The sequence below is a fragment of the Lagenorhynchus albirostris genome, chromosome 1 (genome assembly GCF_949774975.1).
Source record: "Lagenorhynchus albirostris chromosome 1, mLagAlb1.1, whole genome shotgun sequence".
NCBI lineage: Eukaryota > Metazoa > Chordata > Mammalia > Artiodactyla > Delphinidae > Lagenorhynchus > Lagenorhynchus albirostris.
In genome coordinates this window covers 61,943,165-61,969,321 of record NC_083095.1, presented here as the reverse complement: position 1 = coordinate 61,969,321, position 26,157 = coordinate 61,943,165, and the positions used below count along the sequence as shown (strand labels likewise).

Below are 26,157 nucleotides of genomic sequence, written 5' to 3'. Positions count from 1 at the left end.
ATATGAAGTGTGGTGATGGGGGCGTGGGGATAGTAGCAGGTGGGTACCTGACCCTAACATGTCAGGGTGAGAAGGCCTTCAAGTGGAAGTGATGTGTAAACAGAGACCTAAAGGACGAGGCGTTTATCCAGGGGGAGGGGAAGGAATGCAGTGGTGGGAGAAGAGTGTTCGAGACAGAGGAACCAGCATCGGCAACGGGGGAGCGAAACAAGAGTGTGGTGTTCGGAGCAAAGAGTTCAGGATGGGAGAATGGCAGGAGAGGAAGAGGAAAAAGCCACAGGGGCTAGATTTGACAGCCCTGTAAGTAGGGCTGAGGAGTGTGGGCTTTATCTGAGGGTAAGGGGGATCAGAGCCCCAAAGATCAGAGAGGAGCCTGAACTTTATCTAAACAGAGTTATCCTGACTCCCTGCTTACAAAGCAAACAAGATATTCATGCAGGCTTCCAATCACACCGATCCGTGTTTGCAGAGAAGTAATGACTGCTACCAGTGACTGACTCTTTAGCAGAAATTGCACGGCATTTTACATACTTCATAGCATCTAATACAACCGTCTCATTAGATGGGTATCATGATTTCTATTTTGCAGATTAGAAAACTGGGGATCAGTTAAGTAATCGGCCAAGTCACACTGTTAGTAAGCTGTAGTCAGGATTCAAACCCAGGCCTGTCTTGCTCTAAAACTCAAATTCTTTCCATACCTTAGCTTGCCAGCTACAAAAAGCAGTAGAAGATGAAAAGGTCCCACCTGCAGTCTCTGTTAAGACAAAGGCACATGATTACAGAAAGCTATTTAATCAGAACTCAGACCTGACTACCTTTTTTTTTTCAATCTCTCAAAAATGACGTTCACCAGAGTACTTTGTAACCACCTTGGAAAATTCGCTGATAGTTCATTGCTTTGTTATAACATATTACTTTCTCCGTATCACCTGTAATTTCCAGGCATCTAATAGAGCCGTAGCACAGGGCACAAAAGCCTACTAAAGACTCTGAATGGATTTCAGCACCATTCAGTGAAAAAGGAGAGTGGGGATTTAGCATCTATTTAGGAAGCAATATTTTGGTCTTGATTATGCTCCATGGGACTCCTTCATTCACTACTAGAAATTCAGATTTAATGCATAATACAGGCAGTTCACAGGGCAACCACAGCAGATGACAGAGAATCGTGTTTTCTACCTATTCCTTCCCTCTACTAAACATGTTAGTGGTAAAAATGGTGATTAAAGATTTTGACATTCTATAGTCCTCTTTAAATAAGAGATACAGTTTAAGATTTTAAAGGATAACGTATGTTCAGTACAGAGAATTGCCTGATATCTCTATTTAAAGGAAAATATTCTAATTATGAAAAAGCTCACAGACGCTGGAGTCATTATTAGTTTATTAAACGTACTCTTCACTATGCACAAAGTAAAGTGTGCGTGATAACCTGGGAGTCATATGCGTCACATGATTTGTTAGGGCCCAATCACACCTAATTTCAGTGGCTGAAGAAAAAGAGGTAAGCAATTAAGGGAGAGTTTGGTCAGCTTCTGTTCAACCAAGGACGGAAACCTGCACAGCTGGAGACAATTCTGAGCAAATTGATCAGAATTCCTTTACCTTAACTAGAGCCTGACTAACAAGTTGATACCCCTGAGTTTCTACAATCAAGCAGCAAGAATTTAAGAACCCAGAAAGGCAAGTCACCTCGGAATAGTCAATAGCTCTAAGCCATGTCACTTCAAGGAGCTGGGACACCTGTTAGCTTGGGATAAGGCAGACTATTTTTGATGAATAATAGCATTTTCTGGGTAACAACATGCTCACTCTGGGTGTCAGGAGAATTAATCAGTTGATCGTGGCTGATTATAAAATAAACTGGTGAGCTAGACAAAAAATGGGGACTAGAAAAACAATGGAAATTATTACTCTCAATGGCATAATATCTGGGTATTCAAAATGCTGTGTCTCCTATTACAAAAAAGAGAGAGAGAGACTTACATTTTAATGTATGTTCTCCTGAGCAGCTAAGAGCCTTCTCTGAGTTGTTAATCCCCAGAACCTCACGAAGTGTTGTTTTATATATACTAACGTTTGCTTGCTCGCTTGTTCGCCAATATGATGACCACATCTAAAAACAAAGTCTTTTCCTGGGACAGATCAGCTACTTTAAGGAGGTTTCCCTAATTCCTAAATAATGAACATGGTATTCTGGAAGGATACCAAGGACGTTAAACATTTGGAAGAGTTAGCAAAAACAGTTACATATTTTTTTAATAATAAAATAGATTTACCTCCCCTCAACCTTATGATTATTTTTGCAGTTGCAGACTTTAACTCAAAGCCAAAAAGTACTGGAAACACACTTGTTGCTATCCAAATGAGCATGCTGTGGACCCTTTCCTCTACCGCATGGAGCGGGAAGAACCTACCAAGCAAAACCACCTACATCCAGAACAACAACAAAGATAAGGTCCAATCTGTTACCACTAGCCAGCAAAAGTGAACCTGGTTAGTTTGCTTTAGTGTTGAAATACTCTTCTTGGATTCTAATCTTTTCTTAAATATACAATTGCTATTTGGGAAAAAACAAAACAATTAGACACACCTGGTTAAGGTATCCTGTGCTCTGTTCACACTTCACAGTGTATCTTAAAGTGACAGCATATTAAAATGTCAATGCAATTCCTGCTGAAAGTACAGTTAGAGTTCCTAGCATTACGTAACTGAACTTGACCCTTTTGGAGTGCCAAAAATTCATATATTATGTGAAATATGTAATTTTCACAAAATTATAAAAACCTAGAGAAGTTGAAGTCTACCTTCACATAAATTTATAAATTCCTACTGGCGTTTTTGTTTGTGCATTTAGAGCATGGTAATAGCATTCTTTGGGAGTCTACCATCATGTGTTCGGCATAATACAGGAAATTCTGGATAAGAAAATTGTCATTCGAATATTTCCAAGACAAACACACAGCTAACCATATTCAGCTTTAAATACATATATTAAAAAACCATACAAGAAACACTCCTAAAATCTTACATGGAAACCAAATATACCAAATTTGAATATAACGAATATCATAAACATGAAATAGGATCAAATTGCTTCCATGCACTGAAAAAGGAAAATTGTAAATCTGTTAGAACATATATCCCTGGTAATAAATTGTGACATTCCTATTGTGAAAACCAGGAGTGCAGCAAAGTACTTATACTGTATGATTGTTTCAGTAGCCAAAATAAAATAGAATATTACAAAGGAATTTGGCACAAAACAACAGTCGTTCAGGGGGAAACAGTATAATTAAATTGTTCTTTTGAAAATGGTAATGATAAGATATGAATCATATATTCGATATAAATGTTTTGGCAGGGCTCTGCTTCCATTAAAATCTCCCAAGGACAACTCCAAAACTGCAAAATCTGAGATCCAACCAAGTGAATGTTGTACTCAAGCAAAGCATTTCACAGCAGATTGTCTGAACACTTCTCAGCATAAACTCCATACTTCAATTTATTAATCTCTTATAAACAAACAGCCCTCTCTGGAGTGCGGTGTGGCTACGGCACACAGTTTTTTATATCTAAGCATTTATTTCTAACTTCTAGAAATCATTTCCTAATATGCCAGGCAGTGCCAGGACCAGCTTAATTCCTCACCTCCCAAGACTCCTGCTTGCAGCCCAAGTCATCAGCACCCAGTTCCTAGGCAGGGCCTGCCTGCTATCTCACTCCTCCGAAGCCCTTCCTTTGCCCATGTGGACATGCAAACTAGCACTTACTCCAATAAATAACTGGTTATAACGGGGAGACGTGCTTTGACGGCTGAAGTTGCTCCAGCTTGGCTACTCCTGGTTCTGCTGGACCAGTGACGAATGCCACAGCTTTTTATTTTATTTTTATTTTTTTACATCTTTATTGGAGTATAATTGCTTTTCAATGGTGTGTTAGTTTCTGCTTTATAACAAAGTGAATCAGTTATACATATACATATGTTCCCATATCTCTTCCCTCTTGCGTCTTCCACCCCCCCACCCTCCCTATCCCACCCCTCTAGGTGGTCACAAAGCACCGAGCTGATCTCCTTGTGCTATGCGGCTGCTTCCCACTAGCTATCTATTTTACGTTTGGTAGTGTATATATGTCCATGCCACTCTCTCACTTTGTCACAGCTTGCCACAGCTTTTTAATGGTCTGATCCCTGGGACTTTCATCAGCCAACACCCTATTTTTCAGAGGTCTTAGGTGTCCTCTGAGACCCTCCAACAAACACTGCTGCATTATGCATCCAGTGCTTTTGTTCCCCTTGGATTAGAGAGCACAGTTCATATATTGTCTTATTTTTTCCCTCTTTTATACAAGACTGCATAGGGTGAAATCTTTTAAACTATAGAAACCAGAAGTATATGTTTCAGTCTTCACTTCAACTCATGTTTGACAACGGGTAGATTGATGTGGACTGTGTACATTGAAAGCAGTATTTAAAGTTGGGATATATCATTCCTTTACTTACTCATTCACTCCTTCAGTTAGCACATATATCATATCTATACGGTACCAGGCACAATGTTAGATGCTAGAACTACAAATATAAATGTGACATGATCTCATACTTTAACAGAGGGGACTACAAAAATCTATTAACGCTATGATATGAAACGTACATATTATATATACTGTAGACACACATGCACATGGCACACGTGCCCTCATACATACACATGCACACATACAGAGCTTTATTCAGTGTCAGAGAAAGGAACGGTTCATTCCATTTGGAGATGTAGAAGAGGATTCATGGAAGTAGTTATATTTGAGTCGAGTTTTGAAAGATGACAGAATTTGCCCAAGGAGAAGCTGGGTGAGAGTAATCATTGCAAATATAAATAGTGCGTATAGTGCTTAACACAGAAAATTAAAGATGAGAGAAAGAAGGCTTAAAACAGTACACTGTCCTCATCTTGTAGCTACCTCACCATTGGTAGGTAAAGTACCAATCCAGAAAGGTCCAATGTATAGAGTCAGATTGCCTGGGTTCAAATCCTGACTCCCTTCTTTACTCATTTCTTGACCTAAGTTCCAGGTTCCTATCGGTAAAATGGGTATAATAATGCACAGGCTTGCTGGAAGGATTAAAATAGACAACATGGTAAAGAACGGTACATAGCACACAGGAAATGTTCAATAAGTAGCTGCTAATTATTTTTACTACTGTTCTCACTATTATGTGTAGTTACAGGCCATATTTGGGGAATAATAAATGATAGTCTGGTGCAGATAGTAGGTATATGGATCAGTCAGTGAATACAGTGGATTCTGAAAAAGGTAAGTTGGGTCTTCCACAAAAGGCCTCATATGTCATGCTAAGGAGTCTGGATTTGATCTCATCAACAAAGGGGAACGATGAATGGTCACAGAGTTCAGTAAAGCACCTGCTAAGAAACCTACAGCGTACAGAAACCTCTAGTGCAGGAAGAGTAATTGGTGTCTTTTATAGTTTTCTAGGGCATGAGGCTGGGGAGGTATTTTGCTGTCCTTGGAAACTACCAAGGGGAAGTGATGACAGCAGTCTGCCTGAGGTGCAGACAATAAGGAGGTGCACTGTCTGTACAGAATTTTGAAAAAACAATAAATTTTGGTTTGCTTTTTATTATCACCATGCCCTGGCAATTATGAACAACGTCAGCGATAAAATACGTTCTTCCCTGCTGGGCAAGCCACCTTCTTGGTATGCCATGGCTTGGTAGTTTGTTTCGTGAAATCTGAGGAGGATTAACAAGAACCCAGAAGTGTCCATCAGTACTTCCTGACATGTTAAGTATGGGTTAATTCAAGAGCAGGAAGTAGACCTGAGGAACAAACAGCCAAACTGAAAGTTCTAGCTAGCCAAGTAGTTGGGAAAAATTGGGGGCATCTTCCAACGAAAAATGGTCAAACGGGCAGGCACCATCAAGTAGACCCTGGGAGAAAGAAGTCATGTGATACCGGACGGTGGGCGACGAAGAGGAAGATACAGACACACAGAAGGCTGCAAACAATGTAGCTTCCTCGTCTGTAGCTACCTCACCGTTGATAGGTCAAGTGCCAATCCAGAAAGGTCCAGCCCCGTGGTCTTCAGGAGCACCAACATCAGCATCCTTGTCAGGAAGGTAAATTACTGGCTCCCACTCGGACCGGCTGAATCAGTAACGCTGGGGTGGGGTTAAGGCGTCTGTGTTTTCACCAGCCCTCCAGGTGACTCTGACACATACTGAAATTTGAGAATCACTGCTCTTCCCGTCTGCCGAGCAACTCCCGAAGTACAGTACTGCATGTTCCGGGTTATAACATCGTACGTATTCTGATGCCTCACTGGTATTTGTCACATTTGTCACATATCGATATTTAAGCCTATCACGCATGAGACCAATGGACTCGATCCTTTGTTTAACCCAGTGGCTCCCAAAGGGGGTAGAGGGTGATTTTTGCCCCCCAAGGGGTATTTGGCAATGTCTGAAGACATTTTTGGTTTTCAGACTGGGAGGAAGGTGCTTCCTGCATCTAGTGAGTAGAGGCTGTGGATGCTACTAAAACATTCTACCAATGCCCAGGGCAGAGACCCCTACTACAAAGAATTAACCAGCCCACAGTGTCAGAAGAGCTGAGATTGAGAAACCCAGGTTAACCTTACAAAGAAAGAAGTTTATTTAGGATCCCTATTACGTTGGGGGAAGGGAAAAGCAAGGTGGGGAAGTCGGCGTCCAATCTGGTGTCTTTGAACACAAATCCCCACTCGTGTGTGAGGAATGTTTACTGATTGGTGACTGACTCTGTTTATTGTTGGTCTGTAAAGGAAGTAGGAGCTTTATGACCCTAACCAGGAACTGCCGGCTTTGTTTGCTCTCCCTCTCTTGAGCTTGTCCTTCTGTATATTGTTTCTACCCTGACTTCATTCTTTGATTCCAAAGCCGTCAGGCCAGTCCTGATCTGGATCTCAGCCTTGAGTCCTGGCTGCTCAGACATGGCTTGTAAAAAGAGAGGGGGGGATTCTGGAGACTGGCAGTTCCGGTAGTGGGTGCTGGGGGGACAACCTCACTGAATTGCTGACGCCAAGACTCCCTCCCTTCTTAAGTCAGGAGAAGCCAGAGGAAAGGGGGTCACTAGCACCATTTTGGAGAGATCTGGAGCTGGCTAGGGCTGTGCCAGACACAGGGGGTGATCCATACGTGGAAGAAGCCCTGGGGTCCCCACACCTTGGCGCATGGCCGGTACAACAGAGGAGGGCACACAGGGTCACTTACTGAGTGAATCTGGCTAGAATCTGAACGAGGCAGGAATTGCGCTTAATTGTGGGACAGAGGGGCAGGAAGGAGACAGATCTGTGGAGACTGAAAGCTGGACACTGGAAGCATGGCCCACACAAAAAATGTGGAATCAGACGATCATCACAAATACTTGGCTTGTTTTTTCATGTAATCTGGGGGAGGCTTGTCTGCTGTGCGGTCCAAGGAAGCTTGCCCCCGGTGCAAAAGGCCATTAAATTCCTGTGAACAACTCTTGGCTTCTTTTTTCACAATGATTTTTACAGCCCTCACATTGCCACGGGGTCTTTTCACGTTTATTACTGTTTGACGACTCTATAATGCACTCCAGTAGCAAATGGGATACAGTTCTATTTTAATTTTTAAGGCAATTCTTTGTATTTAGAGTCTAAAGCGTGCCTCATCTTAGACCTGGGGTCTGAATCTGCCTGGGTTGGGTCTCCAGATTTCTTATCATCAACTGCAGTGCAGATGGGCAGTACGAAGACTCCTCGGGAGGCAGGACCCATACTGGAAAGCTCACTTCCTAAAAGACAGCTAGTGAGGCGGCGAGAGGCCCGAGAATGGAAACACCTTTCAGGCAGCTCTCTGGGAGTCTATTTAAACAGGTGACCTTGCGGAGAGAGGCTCCAGATCCCATTACCGACTTGCTGGCTGAAAGGCAGATTTGTTTTTATGAGCTCTCAAGGCACACACTGGGGGCCAGGAGTAAATATGGAGGAAACTTGCTGAGCTCTTGCTCCTTTTACACACAATGTAAAGAAAAGAAAATTATGCAAAGGCTTTTTTTGAGCACAACAGCCTACCAGTAAACGGCCAGCGAGCAAACTGGTCATCGTTCAATTAAAGTTTTAAATTTACGTTATGCAAGGGGGATTAAAGAAAAAAAAAAAGAGTACCAGTTATTTCAGCCCTCCTGCTTCCTTCAGGGAATGGTGAAAAGGGGAAAACAGCTGCTTGTATATGAAGGAGTTTAAGGGTCAAATATTGTGCCCAGCGGTGCTGACATCTCTTAACTCTCCCCAGGAGAAGGGCACGGGCATCACTTGCTGAGCTGGCCGGCTGCAGGCCTGAAGATGGGCCGCTGCAGCTCCCATTTTGTTTCTCATTGAGCACCTGCAGGGTCAACAACTGCAAATGAATATTGCAATTAGATTCTAAAACTTTGTTTTTATTGGCTTTTGGGGACAAAAAAAATTTTTTTCACTATTTATGAAAACACAATGTAGCCAGTAAGTTACAACGTACATGTGAGTTTCAAACTTTGCATAGTCATTAGGCTAATCATTAGTCATTTGTGGTTGACAAGGAGGGTTATAATTTGACACCTGGCAAAAATCAAGCAGATTTCAGAGAATTTGGAGCTGGGAAATGAAATGGAAACAACACCCTCTTTTTCCCTAGGAGGTCCCATGAAGTACGTTTGCAAACCTCTTTTCTCTCCATAGAAGTGAACTGCCCATGATTCAGGGCTGTGATGTCTCTCCATCTCTGATTGTTGGACCCCCGCCCCGCCAAGAGCCTTGTAAGCACTGGCCAAAGAATCCGCCTCAGAAGGTTCCCAGAAGTGAACCTCTGGGAGTTACGAGAAAGAGATAAATAATTCCTCAACCTGATGCTTAAGCAACAGGAGACCACCAGAAAGTTTCAGTGTCAATTCTGAAAATATTTTTTGAAACATCATAGAGTCATGGGAGAAAGGAGTTTTAGAACGGCAAAGTCCTTAGTTCCTAACTTCTCCATAAAATTCCAGATTTTCTTCTGTCCACTATCTATGACCATTTTCTTTTGTGTAATGTGATCAAAATAGCAAACCCTGAGTTTGTCTTTTCTGACCCCCGACCTCTCACAGGTGTTCTGGCTCATTTCCTGAGAGTTATGTTTGATTTGGGAATGCTTCCCTCTTTTCTCCTGTTCCCTTGTTACAGTTTGAAACCTGGAACACCCGCATACAAGACCCTGACTATCTCCCTGTGCTCCCCCAAAACACTCTTAAGTGTTCTCTGAGAACTTGGCAAGCATCTGGACAAGGACAGTTTTCTCACACTCTGGGAAATCAAAATGTAAAACAATAGTTCTTTTCCAATTCTTCAACCTGAGGATAAATTTCGAGGTCATTTCTTTTTCTTTTTTTCCTATTTAACCTAAAAGTTTCTCTGTTTTTATACTGAAAGGAAATCAAATAAATAATCTACTTAAGTTTTCAGTATGTAACAAGGAAACAGAAATGCTAATTTGAGATTCTTTAGGACCAAGCATAGCAAAAAGCCAAAAATTATTCCAAGATTATTACTTCACAAGCAACGATTAACATTTTCTTAATAAATCTCTCCCTCTCCCTCTCCCTCTTCCTCCACCCCCCATCCCCCGCCTCTGCCTCTCTCAGATTCCAGGAGAAGAGACTAGAAAATATTACTTTTGGAAGTCATGCATTATTTTTGTTTTGAAATGGAGCTAGAGCCCTGCTTGACACTACTACTCTATTAATCCTGGTTGCTTTGAAAAAGAAAAAGCTTAAGATCCCTAGCAAATCCTGATCAAAAAGAGATTTCTATACTTTTTAATTCAATAAGTGGTAAGGCCAATCTACTGAGCAGTGCAATAGTCTCTCCCTACTCCATCTGGCATTATTCATTAGAAATAAGCAAACAAGCAAACAAAAAAACTAGCCTCATAAGTTGTGCAAGTAAAAATAAGATAACTGTGTGCACTAAAAACACTTCCTTAAGGAGTGTCCAGGCCGGCCTCAGGAAGCCCACCGGTCCCTAGAATCATGCCCACCAGTCCTCGCATCACCCACAAGAGTGAGTCCTTCTCTTTCCACTGTAGTGGGTAGGGGTCGTCCCTGCACTGCACCGGAAAAAAGAGCCTTGAACCTTGGCAGAGAAGAATGGACAGGACTGAGAGAGACACAACTATCCTGCGTCTAGATGAAAATTTCGCAGTGTCAGGAGTAGTAAAGGAGCATCTGGTGCAGAGGTCCTGGAAAATTCACTGACACAGAGCGAATATATGAATATCATTTCTAATTCTCTGTGGTATAAAGCTATAAACCACAAGTTGAGCACTGAAGAAAATACAACATGTGCTGTATAAAATGCCCAGGCTATGAAGCCAAAAGAAATATGTGAATTGCATAAAGTATGTGAATTGCCCTTGTGTGAAGCTTGGCTCATGACTGGAGCAAAAGACAACCTTAGTGTTTTTGTTTGTTTTATTTTTCCAAATATATAATTTTAAAATATACATGCATCAATTTTTAAACTACCTTCATTCAATAAGTACTTATCGAGCACCTACTTTGTGCCAACACTCTTCTAGACACTGCATACATACATCAGTGAACAAGAGAAAGAAGGTCCCAGCCTACATTCCAGGGGAGGTGGACAAACAGTTAATGAGTACACACAGAAATCAATGTGACGAGATCAGAAGACTAGAGCAAAAAGATCAACAGGGTAATGAGAAAGAGAGAAACACAAGAGGCCACTTTGGATGAGGCGGCCAGGTAAGACTCTCAGAGGAGATGACAAGTGAGCTGAGGTCTGACGGTTGAGAAGGAGCCAGTCATTCCAGAAGAAGGGATACCAAGCACACAGGTTCTGAGACAGGAGAAAGCTTGGCATGTTCAACAGAGAAATCCCACTGCTGGACATGTACTAAGATCACGTTATTTTTGAGCAATGAAAACGTGGCTTTGGAAACATAGAATATCAAACTGGAAGAAGACTCTGAGATCATTTAGGAGAACAGCCTTCATTTCCAGGTGAAGAATCAAGTCCCAGAGCGTTCCATTGACTCCCATCACCGGAGCCGACAGCATTGAACCAGAATGCTGGGCTCCTGCGTTCATCTTCCTGCTTGATTAGATGTCTCTCGGAGTTAATGTGTTAATCACATTCTCACTTGACACTTAAAGCCTGTCTACAAAGGGATCATTTCTGCTAACCTGTTCTTTTGGAAGGAAAACGGGTCAGAATTCTAACCAGTTCCCACTTTAGAACATCTGAAAAAAAATTTTTTTTTAAGTATACTGGTTACTGGTTACTTTTCAGAATTTAAAAGGACACAAACACAGAGATAATTTAAATTCTAAAGGCTTTTTTTTCTTGAGAATTTAACAGTACTGAATTAGATCTGATAGACATTTGCCATATGTTGTGTTTCTTCATAAAAAAGAGAAATGCATATCCCAGATAGAGTTTGATTACCAAAAATTGAGGATAGTCGGTTTAATTTTGGATTGTTTTTGCTATGAAAGTATGTAACCTATTCAGTACTTGCAAAAGTTTCACTGGAGAAAATATTATTCAATAAGCCCCAAATGGGAAAATTTTATTCTGTAGGAATTTGGCCCAGAGCACGTAGAGTTGCATCCAGAGAATATACAGCTCTATTTATCATCTTGCAAACTTCTTCATTATGTCAAAACTAAATCTCAGCTGTGCCCTGACTGCAAAGCAAAAGCAATACAGGCAATTTAAGCCATCTCAACAAGAATATTTTGAGAATTAATCGATTTTCCAGGAATGTTCAAACAACTTTTATCAATTTTGGTCAAGGTTCACAGTTATGGTATTACATTATCAGCCTTGGATTTATGTTTGTCTAAAGAAATTTATGATTTTTATTCTTGCTTCACAAAAAGGAAAAACAATCTTCTAGCATGCCCATGATAACCATAGTTTTCAGCTGTGCTACAATCCCAGCAATTCCGATTTCATTCGGCATCATTCCCACTATATGCTCAACTCAAAAGCAGCTCTCCCATGGGCAGGGCCCGAGGTTCCAAGGGTCAGCTCACAGTTGTGCTTTCTCTTCTCAAGCAGCTCCTTTCTCAACACTTTTGGTTCTCTGGTGATACAGGAAGCACCCAAGTAAGTAACCTAAAGCGTTTCCTGCATGGCACATGACTTTTGAGGAATATTCCAGCTCTCTGAGACAGGCTCTTTATAAATGCAGGTGGGGAGCAAACACCTCTGATAAGACAATTTTATTTTCACTGGTGACACTGCTTAGAGTTTAACTAGAAATCATTTAAAATAAAATAAGCACTATAGCCAGATAAACAGCAAACATTTTGAACTTTTACTTTACTTCTTGAATTTAGAGCTAGAGCTTATCTCAAAATAGACATGGTTATTAGTTTCAGATTCTCTCTTTCCCCCAAAACCTGTACTTAAAATAGATGATTATCTGAGAAAAGTTTATAACTGCATTAAAAAACACTTAAAAATATCCCATTTGTTTTTTAATTCAAAATAATCCCAAATCAGTTTATTTTATTCCTATATTTTATAGGCATATTCTATTCTAATAATCCAAAATTGGAATCTAAGCCATGGTTAAGGCAAAATATCTCATTATAGGGGAACCTGTGATGGGCATTCACTAAATGAAGTTGCTGCAATTTTTAAAGCAATTGGGATAAAACCCTGGATGGGGACGGGGTGGGGGGAGTGGGGGGCGGGGGAACAGAGGAAGTAGTCTTCATGCTGACACTCACTTTAGAAGTAATTAACTTTCCCATGACAAAGATAAGAAAGCCATTTAAGAATTATTTACCTTTCAGCTTAAAAAAAAAAAGGACGTCTGGAGAAGCCCATTGGCAGGCATGAAGAGTGGACAGATACTTTGCCTCATCCTCCAGGCTGGGCTCCTCTAGAAGAAGAAGCCTTTGCAGTTAAGCAGAAGGAAGACAGAAGTGTCAAAATAGAACACGCCTTACTTATTAGCTAAGGGAGAATCTTCTAAGCCCATTTCATTAGTTGAGGAATAATAGCTACTGTCCTTTAAACAAACACCAAATCTGTATTTTAAAAATTTAGACAAAAACACAAATTAAGGAGAGATGAAACATTTTACAAAGGTTCCACAATGTGAGTCATAAAAATAGTATGCTCCTCTCGGAAGTAATTTTAAAAAGAACTCCATTTACAAAAAAGCGAAAATAAAAGGATGAAAGAAAGAAGGAAGGAAGGAAGGGAGGAAAGAAAAAGAAAGAAAGAAAGAAAGAAAGAAAGGAAGAAAGAAAGAAAGAGAGAAAAAGGAAGACAAAGAAAGAAAGATTAGAAATATTTCAAGATTATAAAGTGAATTACAGTTGATTTAACCTAATAGAACTATGTTATTTTATGTAGGGAGAACTGGCTGGATTTTTTTAAAAGAAAAGTTTTTTTTCCTTATTAAGAAATTTGAAAAATTATTTTAGTCTATGGTAGCAAGATTCTGCATAAGATCTTTGGGACCAATTTTTTCTCCAGTGCCTCAGAGCAACAGGTCCTTAGATGTCCTCTGTTTCTATCTCCTCCTCATTATTATTGGGCCACTGGAGAAATGATTAAAACTGTTCGGTAGCAGCAAAGGCCCACGTACATGGAGTGTTTCCTATGGATCAGGAAGCTTTTGCAACCAGCCCCGCCAATGGCCTGGGTTTTATGTTCAGTGGGCTGTCTACTGTGGGCCCCTCTGAGTTTTCCACAGTGTAGATACAACCCTTGTTTCCCAAAGAGGCAGAACATTGTCAAAGTAAGAATCCCAGGAGTAATATTAATGAAATCTCTTCATGGGGTTATGGTCTCTCATCCCCAAACCTTCTGTCTTTCCCCAGAAAGTCACACGTATCTACAACGTCATGCAGCATTCTTAACAATGCACAAAATAGGATTATTTTATCTTGTTTTAGGGTCAAGCTTAGATTATATTAGTCTTTTTAATTAAATCACTATACAAATGTGGGACCTTTTAAAGTTTGCATGAACTCATTGGCAATGACGAATTTATAATTTGTAATAAAGAACTTAGGTGGGAGCAAATGGCATTTTAAAGCACACATTTATTCACTTAACACATATTCACTGCAGCCCTACAACATGCCAAGGACAGCATAGTTAATTGTCACCTCTACCCCTTCCAAATATATTATCCATCCTGTGCACCATTTTTATTTGATTATGTTAATAAATAAAATCTTTAATGATGACTACATGGAAAGAATGACATACTCAATCAATGCAGAGCTGCAGTGTGCCCACCACCCAGGACTTCCTTGCTTTGGCTCAGTAAGTACAGAAAGACATTTCAATTAAATAAAACAAATCCCAGAGAAACCCAGATATGGTCATGCAACTTCAAAAGCAAAGTTGAAGTTACACCAACGTTTTTTGGGATTCTGTAACCATTTCATACTATTATGAGTTGCCACTGATTGATTTAGCTAAATGACAAAGACGCAACAAAAATATAGTTTATAAAAATGTGGTTCTACTCCTTGCTTGCTTTACTTCAGTCACATTCTCTCCATGGTTAGAAACAAGCCATGACAGTGGTCCAGCCCTGGATTTCTATGCACGGTGAAAAATCAGGCATAACGATGGTCTAACCCTGAATGTGATCTCAATGTTTTATACCACGGACAAATCGTTAACATATGGAAATAACCCTCTCAGCTGCTCTGTAATGTTTTTAATCCTATAGACTCTACTGCCTTGACTTTATACTCCATCCTGAACTTTTCCCACTGTTCTCTCCCCATTATAAAAGGATTTTTTTCCTTTTCTTTTCTTTTTAAAGGATCTACTGGGGGGAAAAAAAAAGTTTCGTTCCTTGTTTCCACCCTGCTGTTCTGTTGGCCCCAATGGCTGCTCAATGTCCCCTCTCCAACCTCTAAATTAAGTGTTCGTTTTCAAGTTCACTGCTGTGCTCCCCTCCCCCTGTAAAGGGAGCCTGTGGATGCTCCCCAGCCCCAGGTCCTTGCTCTCTGCTGGGCTCCCCACAAAGCAGCCTCTCACCATAGCCTGTCCTCAGATTTCTCTCTTTTTAATAAAGTTTGTGGTGGGCTTATGCCTCTAAATCATTTTTACCCATCAGAGCCATTTACGTTCCCTCTGTAACAACCAACGCTCACTCCTCTCCCATCGCCTGGCACTGATTTTTTGCCCCTGTAACCTCACTCAGTATGACAGAATGTGTTTTCTCTGGCTGTAGATAATATATTCCCATATCACTCTCACAAACCACAGAATGACCTCCGCAGGGAAACCTCTGCCCTTCCACTTCCCATCACTGCTAACAAAGCGGTATACAGAAAAAAAAACCCAATGAGAACCACAGGTTAATGAGATGTTTAACACACACACACAAAAGAATTCTTTACATGAAGACGTTTTACAGAACTGCCCATGGGGTATTCAGCCATGGTTCCCAAAGGCTGACCCAGTGACCAGTCAGGCTTAAGATTCACCCAGGAGGTTGTTACACGTAAATATCCATAGGCCCCACCCCCAGAGTTTCAGATTCAGCAGGTCTGGGGTTTGGGAGCCACTGAGAGAGAGCGCGTAAATCAATCTCAACAGCTTCAGTAAAAGCCCGATAAGCACTTATATAATGACATGTGGATACCAAATCTTCAAACCATGTGAGTCTTTAGAATTCACACAGTAATTCACATGTTTGGAGAGAAGTATAATAAGACTTCTCGGTGCAAATTAAGTCCTAATGTGAGGAAGGATGAAAGCCAAGGTATGTATTGGCCTGTCCACTCACCAGCAGCCTATAACTGCATCTGTAAGGAGCTGTGAGGACACTCCACACCCCGACCTCTCCCCGCCTTCTCCAGCATCCACCAAAAAGAGTGCCTCACAGCTCTTTGACAGGACAGGCTTTTAGAAGTTCAGTCTTTACAGGATGGGTAACTTAGTTCATTTGTACCTGATTTATGCCCCATTCAAAAATGAAACGAAACAAAAATGATGGGGCTTCCCTGGTGGCGCAGTGGTTGAGAGTCCGCCTGCCGATGCAGGGGACACGGGTTCGTGCCCCGGTCCGGAGGATCCCACATGCCGCGGAGCGGCTGGGCCCGTGAGCCATGGCCTCTAAGCCTGCGCGTCCGGAGCCTGTGCTCCACAGCGGGAGAGGCCACAACAGTGAGAGGCCCGCGTACCGCAAAAAAAAAAAAAAATTATGAAAAATGACTCTGGGCCAAAGAGAATGAACACCTTAGTAATTTAGTAATTCCGTCTTCCTGAAGCACAATGAGCCATTTCCCTTCCTGGGAATAAGTGTGCAGGGGATGTAAGCTAAAACCCCCTTGGACTGTGACTTTCATAAATCTGTGGGGTTTTGAATACTACTCTCTACACACCAGTACAGACCATTAAATGCATATGTAGTAAAATTCCCTCCCACCTAGGACCTTGCTTATTTGCAACTGTCAACCCATTTTAAGCAAGAGTATTTTTCTTACTAAGGAACCACTGGACCACCTCTCTTTCCCCTTAAAGAAGTCCTTTCCCCATTGCACTCTAGGCTTGTGTTGTCTAATCTCATAACCACTAACCACATGTGGCTATTGAGCGTTTGAAATGTGACTATCAGTATGTAGATGTGCTCTAAGTGTAAAATAGGCACCAGATTTCAAGGACTGAGTATGAAAAAAAAGAATGCAAAATATCTCAATAATTTTTATACTGATTAACATGTTGCTATGACAATGCTTTAGATAAATGAGCTCAAATAAGATATAGTCAAATGAGATATATTGTTAAAAGTAACGGTATAAAAAGTTTCTTTTTACTTTAAAAACTATGGCTATTAGAAAACCTAAATTTATGTATGTGTCATGCATTGTATTTCAATTAGCCAGTGCTGTCCTAGATGAAGTCCAGCATTTTGCTTTTCATCTCAAAGCTTGTCACTCATGCTGCCTCCGTACCTTCAATGCCGTATGCAGGTTCATTTCACCCAACTTTCATCTTGACACGCCTACTGGAAACCCTCTCATCTCATTCTTCCCCAGTCCAGTCTCCAAAACTCCACCAAAAGTTTGAAATGTTTTTGCCCACCATCCTATCAAGTCATTTCTCCCTTTTTATTTCAACAGATTCTCACTTCCCATCTCTTTCATGACATCTTAAGTTTTTCAATGAAGACAACACAGCTGCATATTACTCATTTTCTAGACATTCCAATTTGGCCATAGAACTCATAGGGCTATTATTTCTGATTGTTTCCCAATACTCATTTATTCATTTGTTCAACAGCATTCACTGGGCACCTCCTGGAGGCCAGACACTGTGCTTGCCACGGGGGTTACCTAAAAATGTCAGCACACAGCCCTAAAATGATGTGTGGAATGATGTCAACAGGAACACATAGATGAAACTGATGCTGTCCTGCCCTCAGAGCCAAAAGGACTCTCTAGTTGCAAACACCCTTCTGAGGAAGGATTTAAATGCAGTGCTCACATAACACAAGTCTTCCGGCTTGGAAAGTTGAAACCTTCTGACTCCACATTAAACACTTCCCCTTTCTCACACTTTGTATTTTCCCTCATGTTTCCCTGACTACCTTATAAACCCCATTTGTCTTTGTAGTTCCCATTTCCTTTGCTGACACAGTATTAAACACCATGCTTTCATATAAATATATATACATATATAGGTATGTGTGTGTGTGTGTGTATATATATATATATAAAACTATATATATGTAACTATATATATATAACTATATACATATAACTATATATCTATGTATAGTTATTTATTTCCTACAATAATGTAGGTACCACATTATTCCCATTTGAAGATGAGATAAACGGAGGCACAGGGAAGTTAAGTAACTTCCCTGTAGCTGCTGTAACACGGATGATAAAGAAGCAGAATTTGAACCCAGGCAGCCTAACTCTAGAGCCAGGGTTCTTAAATACTAGGTAATCCTGTCTCAGAGAGAATACAAACACCAAGGACCATGTAAGCCTGAAGCTGCTAAGGCCACCTGCTGCCAAGTGAGAGAAGCCATGCCAAAAATGAAGCCCATGTAGGGAAAGGAAAGCTGAAGGGAAAGGGGGAGAGACAGAGAGACAGGGAAAGAGACAGAGACAATATGAGAGATGTATGAGATATTACTGATTATTTAATATGAATCTCTGGAGGATATAAAGTGAGAAACTAAACTACCTTTGGTCTTCGTAGTTATACAGGTGAATAGTCTTGTCATTTGTAGGTATGGGTTCTTAACTGGGCGTCCAACCGTAACTGTACACAAAGTTCTTGGTGTATAAACAGAACTATAAAACAGTGTATATGCATGTCTCTGGGGAGAATCTCAAAGGAGACCTTGATTCTACCTAACTACCATGTTTACGGCATCTTAGCCACATCTCCTCTGCAAAATCAGGTGGGGACATTTAGAACAAGGCTGTTGTCATGTGGTTAGCCTATGCTCACATTGGGTCTATCCCTAGAGCCACACTTAACATGGAGGAGAATAAGCTACTTCTTATCAGTTACAACTTCTAATCATCTTTTAAAATGCAAAGTGAGTTCCTGTTAAACATGCTGAATTGAAAATGCATGCTTGTAACCTAAGTGTCCATCAATGGATGATGAATAAATAGAGAAAATGTGATGTATCATATATATACAGTAGAATGCTATTCAGACATAAAAAGAAGGAAATTTGCAACAACATGGACGGAATTTGAGGGCATTAGGCTAAGTGACATAAATCAGGCAGAGATAGACAAATACCCGTATGATCTCACTTATATGTGGAATCTAAAAAAAAATCAAACTCATAGATGCTGAGTACAAATTGGTAGTTGCCAGGGGATGGGGATGGGGAAAATGGATGAAGATGGTCAAAAGGTACAAACTTCCAGTTATAAAATAAGTAAGTCCTGGGGATGTAATGTATGGTTAATAATACTATATTGTATATTTGAAAGAGGCTAAGAGAGTAGATCTTAAAAGTTTTCATCACAAGAAAAAGAAAATTGTGGCTATGCACTGTGATGGATGTTAACTAGACTTATTGTGGTGGTCATTTTGCAATATATACAAACATTGCATCATTATGTTGTATACCTGAAACTAATATAATGTTATATGTCAATTATGTCTCAATTTAAAAAAAGAAAATGCATGTTTATGTCAGCTCTTTCTCCAAATCCCACTAAAATAACAGTGTGTCAGTTCTGTTTGTTTGTCTTCAGACCATTTCTCACTCTTCCCTTGTCCTGCTCTGTTCTGTTACGCAGAGGGACAGCCCTCTGCCAGGCTGGGCCTCCCAGTCTTCCTTGGGTTCAGCATATAGGAGCACTGATCGGTGACTAAAGGGTAGAGAGAAGAGAGAAACTAGAGGATTTCCCCTCTCCCTGTCTGCCTCAGGCAGGAAATCTGGCGGTGGCTGGGGTTCCTCTGAGACCAGCTACCACTCGACAGATCTACGGCAGTTCTGGCTTTCACCAGGTAGTCCTGGTGCCTGGGCTTAGGTAACACCACCACCTCTTCTCTCCCTCGAGCCAGGTGTAACAGAATCGGTAATTTAAAGAGTGCAAAAAAAATGATGAAAGAAAAATTCCTGTGAAGAAAGAATCTGGAAGTACACTTTTAGAATCTATTTTCTTTCCTTCCACAGAGAAAAGGATTAGGTACAAATAGAACCCCAAAAGACTAGACTGATTGATTTTGCCATACTCCAGCACATGAGATGTTGTGGGAAATAAGCCATTTCCATGCTCAGATTAATTCATTGGCCCATTCTTCAAGGAAAATATCCGAGAAGAGGCTAAAACAGCCCACAGAAAACTGAAGCAAGTGAGGTTTGGCCTGGTGTATCCCATGCCCCACTTTGACAATGCCTGCTACAATTTAGAATCCAAGGCCCTTGGATGTCATTAAGGAAAGTAACCTGCTAAAATCACTAATGCTACAGTGACCTGCTAAAAAAAGTAACCTGCTAAAATCACTAATGCTACAGCACTAATGCTACATGATTTCATGAATTATCCTTTATGGTTTACAGTTTTTCTTATTTAGAAACGTGGTCATCTCCAGTACTATAATAGTGAAGATTTCGGCAATAATTTAGTCTGTCCTGTCCTCTCGCTACCACCTGTGTGTTAGTGCCCAGTGATAAATGCTACCAATCTTGCATATTCTACTTCTGATTCAGCCAACTGCAAAAGTTTGGGGCTTTCAGTTTATTCTATGATTGTGAGTCTTTATTCAACACAGTTTTTATTGTTATGCAGGTCAAATACCATCCACCATCCAGTTCCCTTCTCCTTCAGGGTCCCTGGAAGGATTGTACTTTTCCCTCTCCCTTGAAGTTAGGTAAGGGTGTGTGACTAATTCTAATCAATGAATGCCCTTTTCATAAAAATATCTATATAACAAAGAAGACATAAAGCCCCAGTAACCTGGCACATCCATTTCAAGAAATATCTGATTCATATCCAGTACCATGAAATGATATCGTTTTTGAAATTCATTGTGATGAGATTCCTATTAACTCATCAGATCGTGAGCTCTCTGAGGGCAGAGATAACCTAGAACCCACAAGCACTAGGTGCTCAATACATGTTGCTAAATGAATGAACGAAGGATTGAGGGAATGAATGAGTAACCGTAATGTCAATATGGTCTTGTTTAAATCATTCTTATTTCTCCTTGCTCATTTGAACACTGCACTAATTTAGGAAATTACCATTAAATGAAAAAGACAATTTATTCCTCAGAGAGATTAACAATAATCTGGCTTTTCAAAGAAGGTTAATATGGAAACTAAGAAGGAAAGGCCAGTGAGTTTTGCTTTCTGTTTCTGAACTCTCTATAAAAGATGCTCCAGGAAGTACACCCACCTTACATTTGAATATAACTTTGGATTTCCTTCTTTCTCTGTTCGGGTTTGGCGACTTGAGGCTGCTATGGACTGAATGTTTGCGGCCCCCCAAATTCATATATTGAAGCCCTAACCCCCAATATGATGGCCTTTGGTGGCGGTGGGGTGATTAGGTTTAGATGAGGTCATGAGGGTAGAGCCCCATGACGGGATTAGTGTTCTTTATAAGAAGAAAGAGAGACAACAGAGCTTCCTCTCTCCATCACCACATGAGGATACAGCAAGAAGGTGACTGTCTACAAGTCAGGAAGAGGGCTCTCAACAAGAACCAAGTTGACTGGCACCTTGATCTTGGACTTCCCAGCCTCCAGAACTGTAATAAATGTCTGTTGCTTAAGCCACCCAGTCTATGAAATTTTGTTATAGCTTCCCAAGCTAAGATAGAAGCCAAATTCTCATCTTCTCTATCTCTATCAGAAATGTAATATTATTTGCATGTCACAGACACCTTCCCTTGCTTTCAGCAACCAGCCTAACTAAGATTCTGTTGCCTCTGTAGGTAAAGTAAGCAACATGTCCCTTCAACGACCAGCCTGACTCATCAAGTATTTCCTAATTGTGGCAGTAAGGGTTTGTTTTGACCATCACTGTTGCGTGGCACTTTTTGCTGTTCAGCTCCAGCCTAGGTACGCTGTTGGGTTTTACACAATGCAAATAAATGGAAACTTTCACTATACTTTCAGAGCTTTTAATATGAAAAAATAGAGTTCAGTAATTTAGCCATGGATTTAACTTTTAAAAAACTGCTCTAGATCATATTAAAACCCACAAGATGTTTTCTTCTCTTGGTAAACAGATTGAATACATTGCCCTGATTTTAAGGCATTTAAGAGCGAAGGCATTTTCCAGGAAATATGGCACTTTGTATTGGCAAACAGTTGTAGGAATAAATTCTTTAAGCACCATTTAAGAAGTTTACTTGAAATTTTGGAGTTTCACATCAAAATGCTCACTATTAAATAGCAATCTGTTATATGCTATATAACATATATGTTATATGCAATGCCAAATGAAAGTCGGCTGTCATAATTCACTAGATAGAGTTTAGTTTTTACATCATTTTGATAAATTTCCCTCGCTTAGCAGTTTAGTCACAAATTATACCTTGTGGTTGTCAGGTGAAGGCAGTAAAATATTATATACTTTCAGAGGACCCCTATCCAGAAATGCTTTTCACTGCTTACATTTTATCTGTCAAATCGTATTTTCTTTAAGAAGTAAATATAAATGCCATTTTTGGGAGAAGCTACCGGCCTAGGACAAGTTCTAGCATTTAGTGTTCTGACAGATCTTAATCTGGATATCAGCCAAAGTCAATAAAACTTGTTCAAGCAGAACCTTACCTGGTTTTCACCACATCGAGAGGGTGCATCAGGCAAATTTCTACAAGACCTGAAAGATGATAAAGAAAAGTCCAGTAAACACTCATGTAAACACTGGTTCTTATTTCCTTGACCCTATTGGTTTCTCAAGTATGAATCTTCAAATTAAAAACTCGGGACTTTGGACATGACAGGTGATAGAAGCTAGGAGCAAAAGACTAATGAATAACATGATTTTGTTTCTATGGGAGCAAGACACAGGAGTGCTTACTTCTTTGTAAGTGCTCTGGCACAAACGGAGATTTTAAACAGAGGAGTGATATTCACTTCTATTAGTATGTTCTCCCAACAATCTAATCATCTGTCCATTAACCTTCCCACTGCTCCCAGTCACATTTATTAACATGCAAACACATAAGCAGTGATGCTCCAACCCTCTCCCCTTTGGTAGATTCACCATCTCTCATCACAGCATGGATGTACCGGTGTCACAAGCACCTCTAAGTCTGAAAGAGTCAATGCCCAACTAGAAGAAGAGCACAAATACTATCATCCAAGGAGAACAGTTTCTTTTCAGTGTTCAATTCCCTGAGCTTTTCCTTCTCTTTGGAATGTTGTCCTCCTGGGAGGATACACACACATACACTTCTTCTGAGAATCCTACTTACCTTCAGATTTCAATTTGGGCAACTATTTTCCCAGAAATCCTGGGGCAGAGACTGTTAGTTGTCCCCTAGTATTCATCCCCTTTTCTTCCTGGTTGCTCAGAATAAATACTATATTTCCCAGCCTTCCTTGCTGCTAGGTCACATGTGACCAAGTTCTGGCCAATGGGAGGTAAGTGCAAGTGGTTTGAGCAATTTCTAGGAAGTCTTTTAAAGTTAAGGAGGCTGCTCTTCTCTTTCCTTTTCCTACTTCCTTCTGGTGGAATGCTGATCTAGGGCAGGAGAAGCCATTTTGCACAATGAAGTGATTTTGGGCACGGAGGTCACACGTAGCACAGCAACAAGACAGAAGTAGTCCGTGACATCATGGAGTTCTGGTCTACCTCCAGACATTCACGTTGAAGAAAATTTTCATTTCCTTTAAACTACTGCTATTTGGGTTTTCTGCCACTCGTACCTGAACCTAATTCTGATACAGGTACCCTTTGATGTGCTCCCACAGTACCCTGGACTTGTGTTATTACATTGCACTGTAACTGTTTTCTTGTCTAAAAGCTCCACAAGGACAGAGATTCCACCTGCCTTATTCACCTTTATATATCCCCATCACTTTGCACAATAGTTGGCAGTCAGCTCAATAAAAATTTGTGGAATAAATAAATTAATGCTGCTTAGGGTTACTGCACATGCCACTATGTCAGCTAATTCTCTAGATGAACTGAACTGGCAGCAATTTATTCTACATTTATTCATTAGTTTGAACATAACCCAAATAAGCAAGCAAGGATGGAGAAATACTGACAAATATGATATGAAATAAAGCACAGGAAGTACTTGAATGTAGAATTGCAATGTTGTTGATCACATATCCAGATGTTCAGCAGCTATGTAAATGTGAGAAAGTGACCAATGATTCAACACCTAATAGACTGACAAATGATTCTTGAGAAGGGTGTGCATGCAGGGTATTGTGCTCAGTGCTGGGACATAGCCTGATGCAGCATCAAGAGTGCCTGAAAGAATGAAGAATTTCAAAAGTGGGCACAGAAGTGACACACTGAGAACAACCTTACATGTAAAGGGAAAACAATGAACAGAGAACAGCAATATGCATAAAACTAAGTTTTAGGCCCAGTGATTTAGTGTTGCTATTTACAGTGTGAAATGTTGCTATTTATGTTCTGTTCCAATTCTAGTCTTGCATAACAGTTTACTTTTATTGTCAAATTGTCAACTGTCTTCAAGGAACTATGCCATGGTTCTCATAAAATGAATGACAGAAAATACAAATATTTACAATTTCTAAGTAAAATTTTAATTCAGCTGTGGCCTGGGTGTGCTTTATATTTGAGATTATTCATCCTAGGACACAAGGCTGATTTCTGTAAGGTAAAGACCTTGCAAAAAAATTTTGAGAGAGAGAGAGAGAGAGAGGGAGAGAATATATCTATTTCACCAGGAAGCATTTTCTACAATTTTTACCTACTTTGCCTATAACCACTGGTGGAGGACTCAAGGGTATCCTTAAAGCTGGGAATAGAAAGTCACAATAAAGGCATCACACTTCACAGAATGGGTGGTGGATGGGATGGTTGTTTTTTTACTTTGGAGATTTAGAATGCTTACAACGTAAAGCAGAAGACCCTTTTTTTCCAAACTAAGCCACAGAAAAGAGACAATGGAAGGTACAGGACCACATTGATGGACTGACCAAGGGACACCCCACCCCTGCTAACTCCTAACAGAATCCTCAAGTACAGAAACCTAGAATGCTGTTGTCATTCCTGTGCCTTCCTTCCTGGTCCACCTCTGCCTTCACCTATGAACAGTGCTGCAATGTCTTCAGTAACCTTTTTAGCAATAAAATGGGGGAATGCAGAAGACAAACTAGGTGCCCAAAGGTAGACTTGAATATAGATTATTAAAGGACAATGTCAAGTGATCCTTCAGTTCAGGTCTTTTTTTTTTTTTTGCTATACGCGGGCCTCTCACCACTGTGGCCTCTCCCGTTGCGGAGCACAGGCTCCGGACACACAGGCCCAGTGGCCATGACTCACGGGCCCAGCCGCTCCGCGGCATGTGGGATCTTCCTGGACCGGGGCACGAACCCGTGTCCCCTGCATCGGCAGGCGGACTCTCAACCACCGCGCCACCAGGGAAGCCCCCAATTCAGGTCTTAATTTTGATTTTAACTATACACAATGCTATTATACATTATCTGTTCTAAGATAAATTACTTGAGAACAGCGTTTTCTAAATTTACTCTGACTTCTTATCACTGAGTCAATTCACATTTCCTCTCTCTACAATTCCATGACATATGCCAGTTATATTACATTTTACATTACCAATATTATATTACAATTCCATTACATATATCAAGGATAGCATTTATCACACCATACTATGGCCAATAATATAGAGAAATATATAACTGTCTCTCCACACCATTCCCCCCATCCCCATACTGGCAAATGAAATATTCATCTCCAGACACTGTAGTCTATGTGAATGGCATCTCCTGCACTTGTGAAAATGTGTAGTCAAATACAAACCATGAGTTCTTAGAGAAGAGGGAGTATTTAACTTTATCGGCCCACTGAGTAAATAATGCTAAATACATGAAATTCACTCAGGAAGGTCTCTATCTACACTCACTCCCTTGGTGATCTCATTCCAACCCATGGTTTTAATTGCCATCTATATGCCAACAACTTGCCAATTTACATTTCCAGTCCAGACTTCCCTTTCAAAGTCTAGACAAATATCTGATTGCCTATTTGACATCTCTGCTTGGATATCTAACAGCCATCTCAAAATTCACATGTTTGGGGCTTCCCTGGTGGTGCAGTGGTTGAGAGTCCGCCTGCCGATGCAGGGGACATGGGTTCGTGCCCCAGTCCAGGAAGCTCCCACATGCCGGGGAACAGCTGGGCCCGTGAGCCATAGCCACTGAGCCTGCACGTCTGGAGCCTGTGCCCCACAACGGGAGAGGCCACAACAGTGAGAGGCCTGCGTAACGCCAAAAAAAAAAAAAAATCCACATGTTCAAAATGGGACTCCTGAGTGCCTTAACACCCCTACTCAAAAAACAAAAATAAACAAATGGGACCTAATGAAACTTCAAAGCTTTTGCACAGCAAAGGAAACCATAAACAAGACCAAAAGACAACCCTCAGAATGGGAGAA

The 26,157-nt window shown here is 40.7% G+C and overlaps 1 protein-coding gene across 2 annotated transcripts in view; it reads right to left on the bottom strand.

The window, feature by feature from the left end:
• SLC25A21 (solute carrier family 25 member 21) overlaps positions 1-26,157 on the bottom strand; it is a 534,640-nt gene that overhangs the window by 186,579 nt on the left and 321,904 nt on the right. For both annotated transcript variants that reach the window (XM_060143361.1, XM_060143344.1), the window contains one exon: positions 22,325-22,373. In XM_060143361.1, coding sequence (XP_059999344.1) covers positions 22,325-22,353 — 29 coding nt within the window. In that variant the 5' untranslated portion in view covers positions 22,354-22,373. The remainder of the gene's footprint in view (positions 1-22,324; positions 22,374-26,157) is intronic.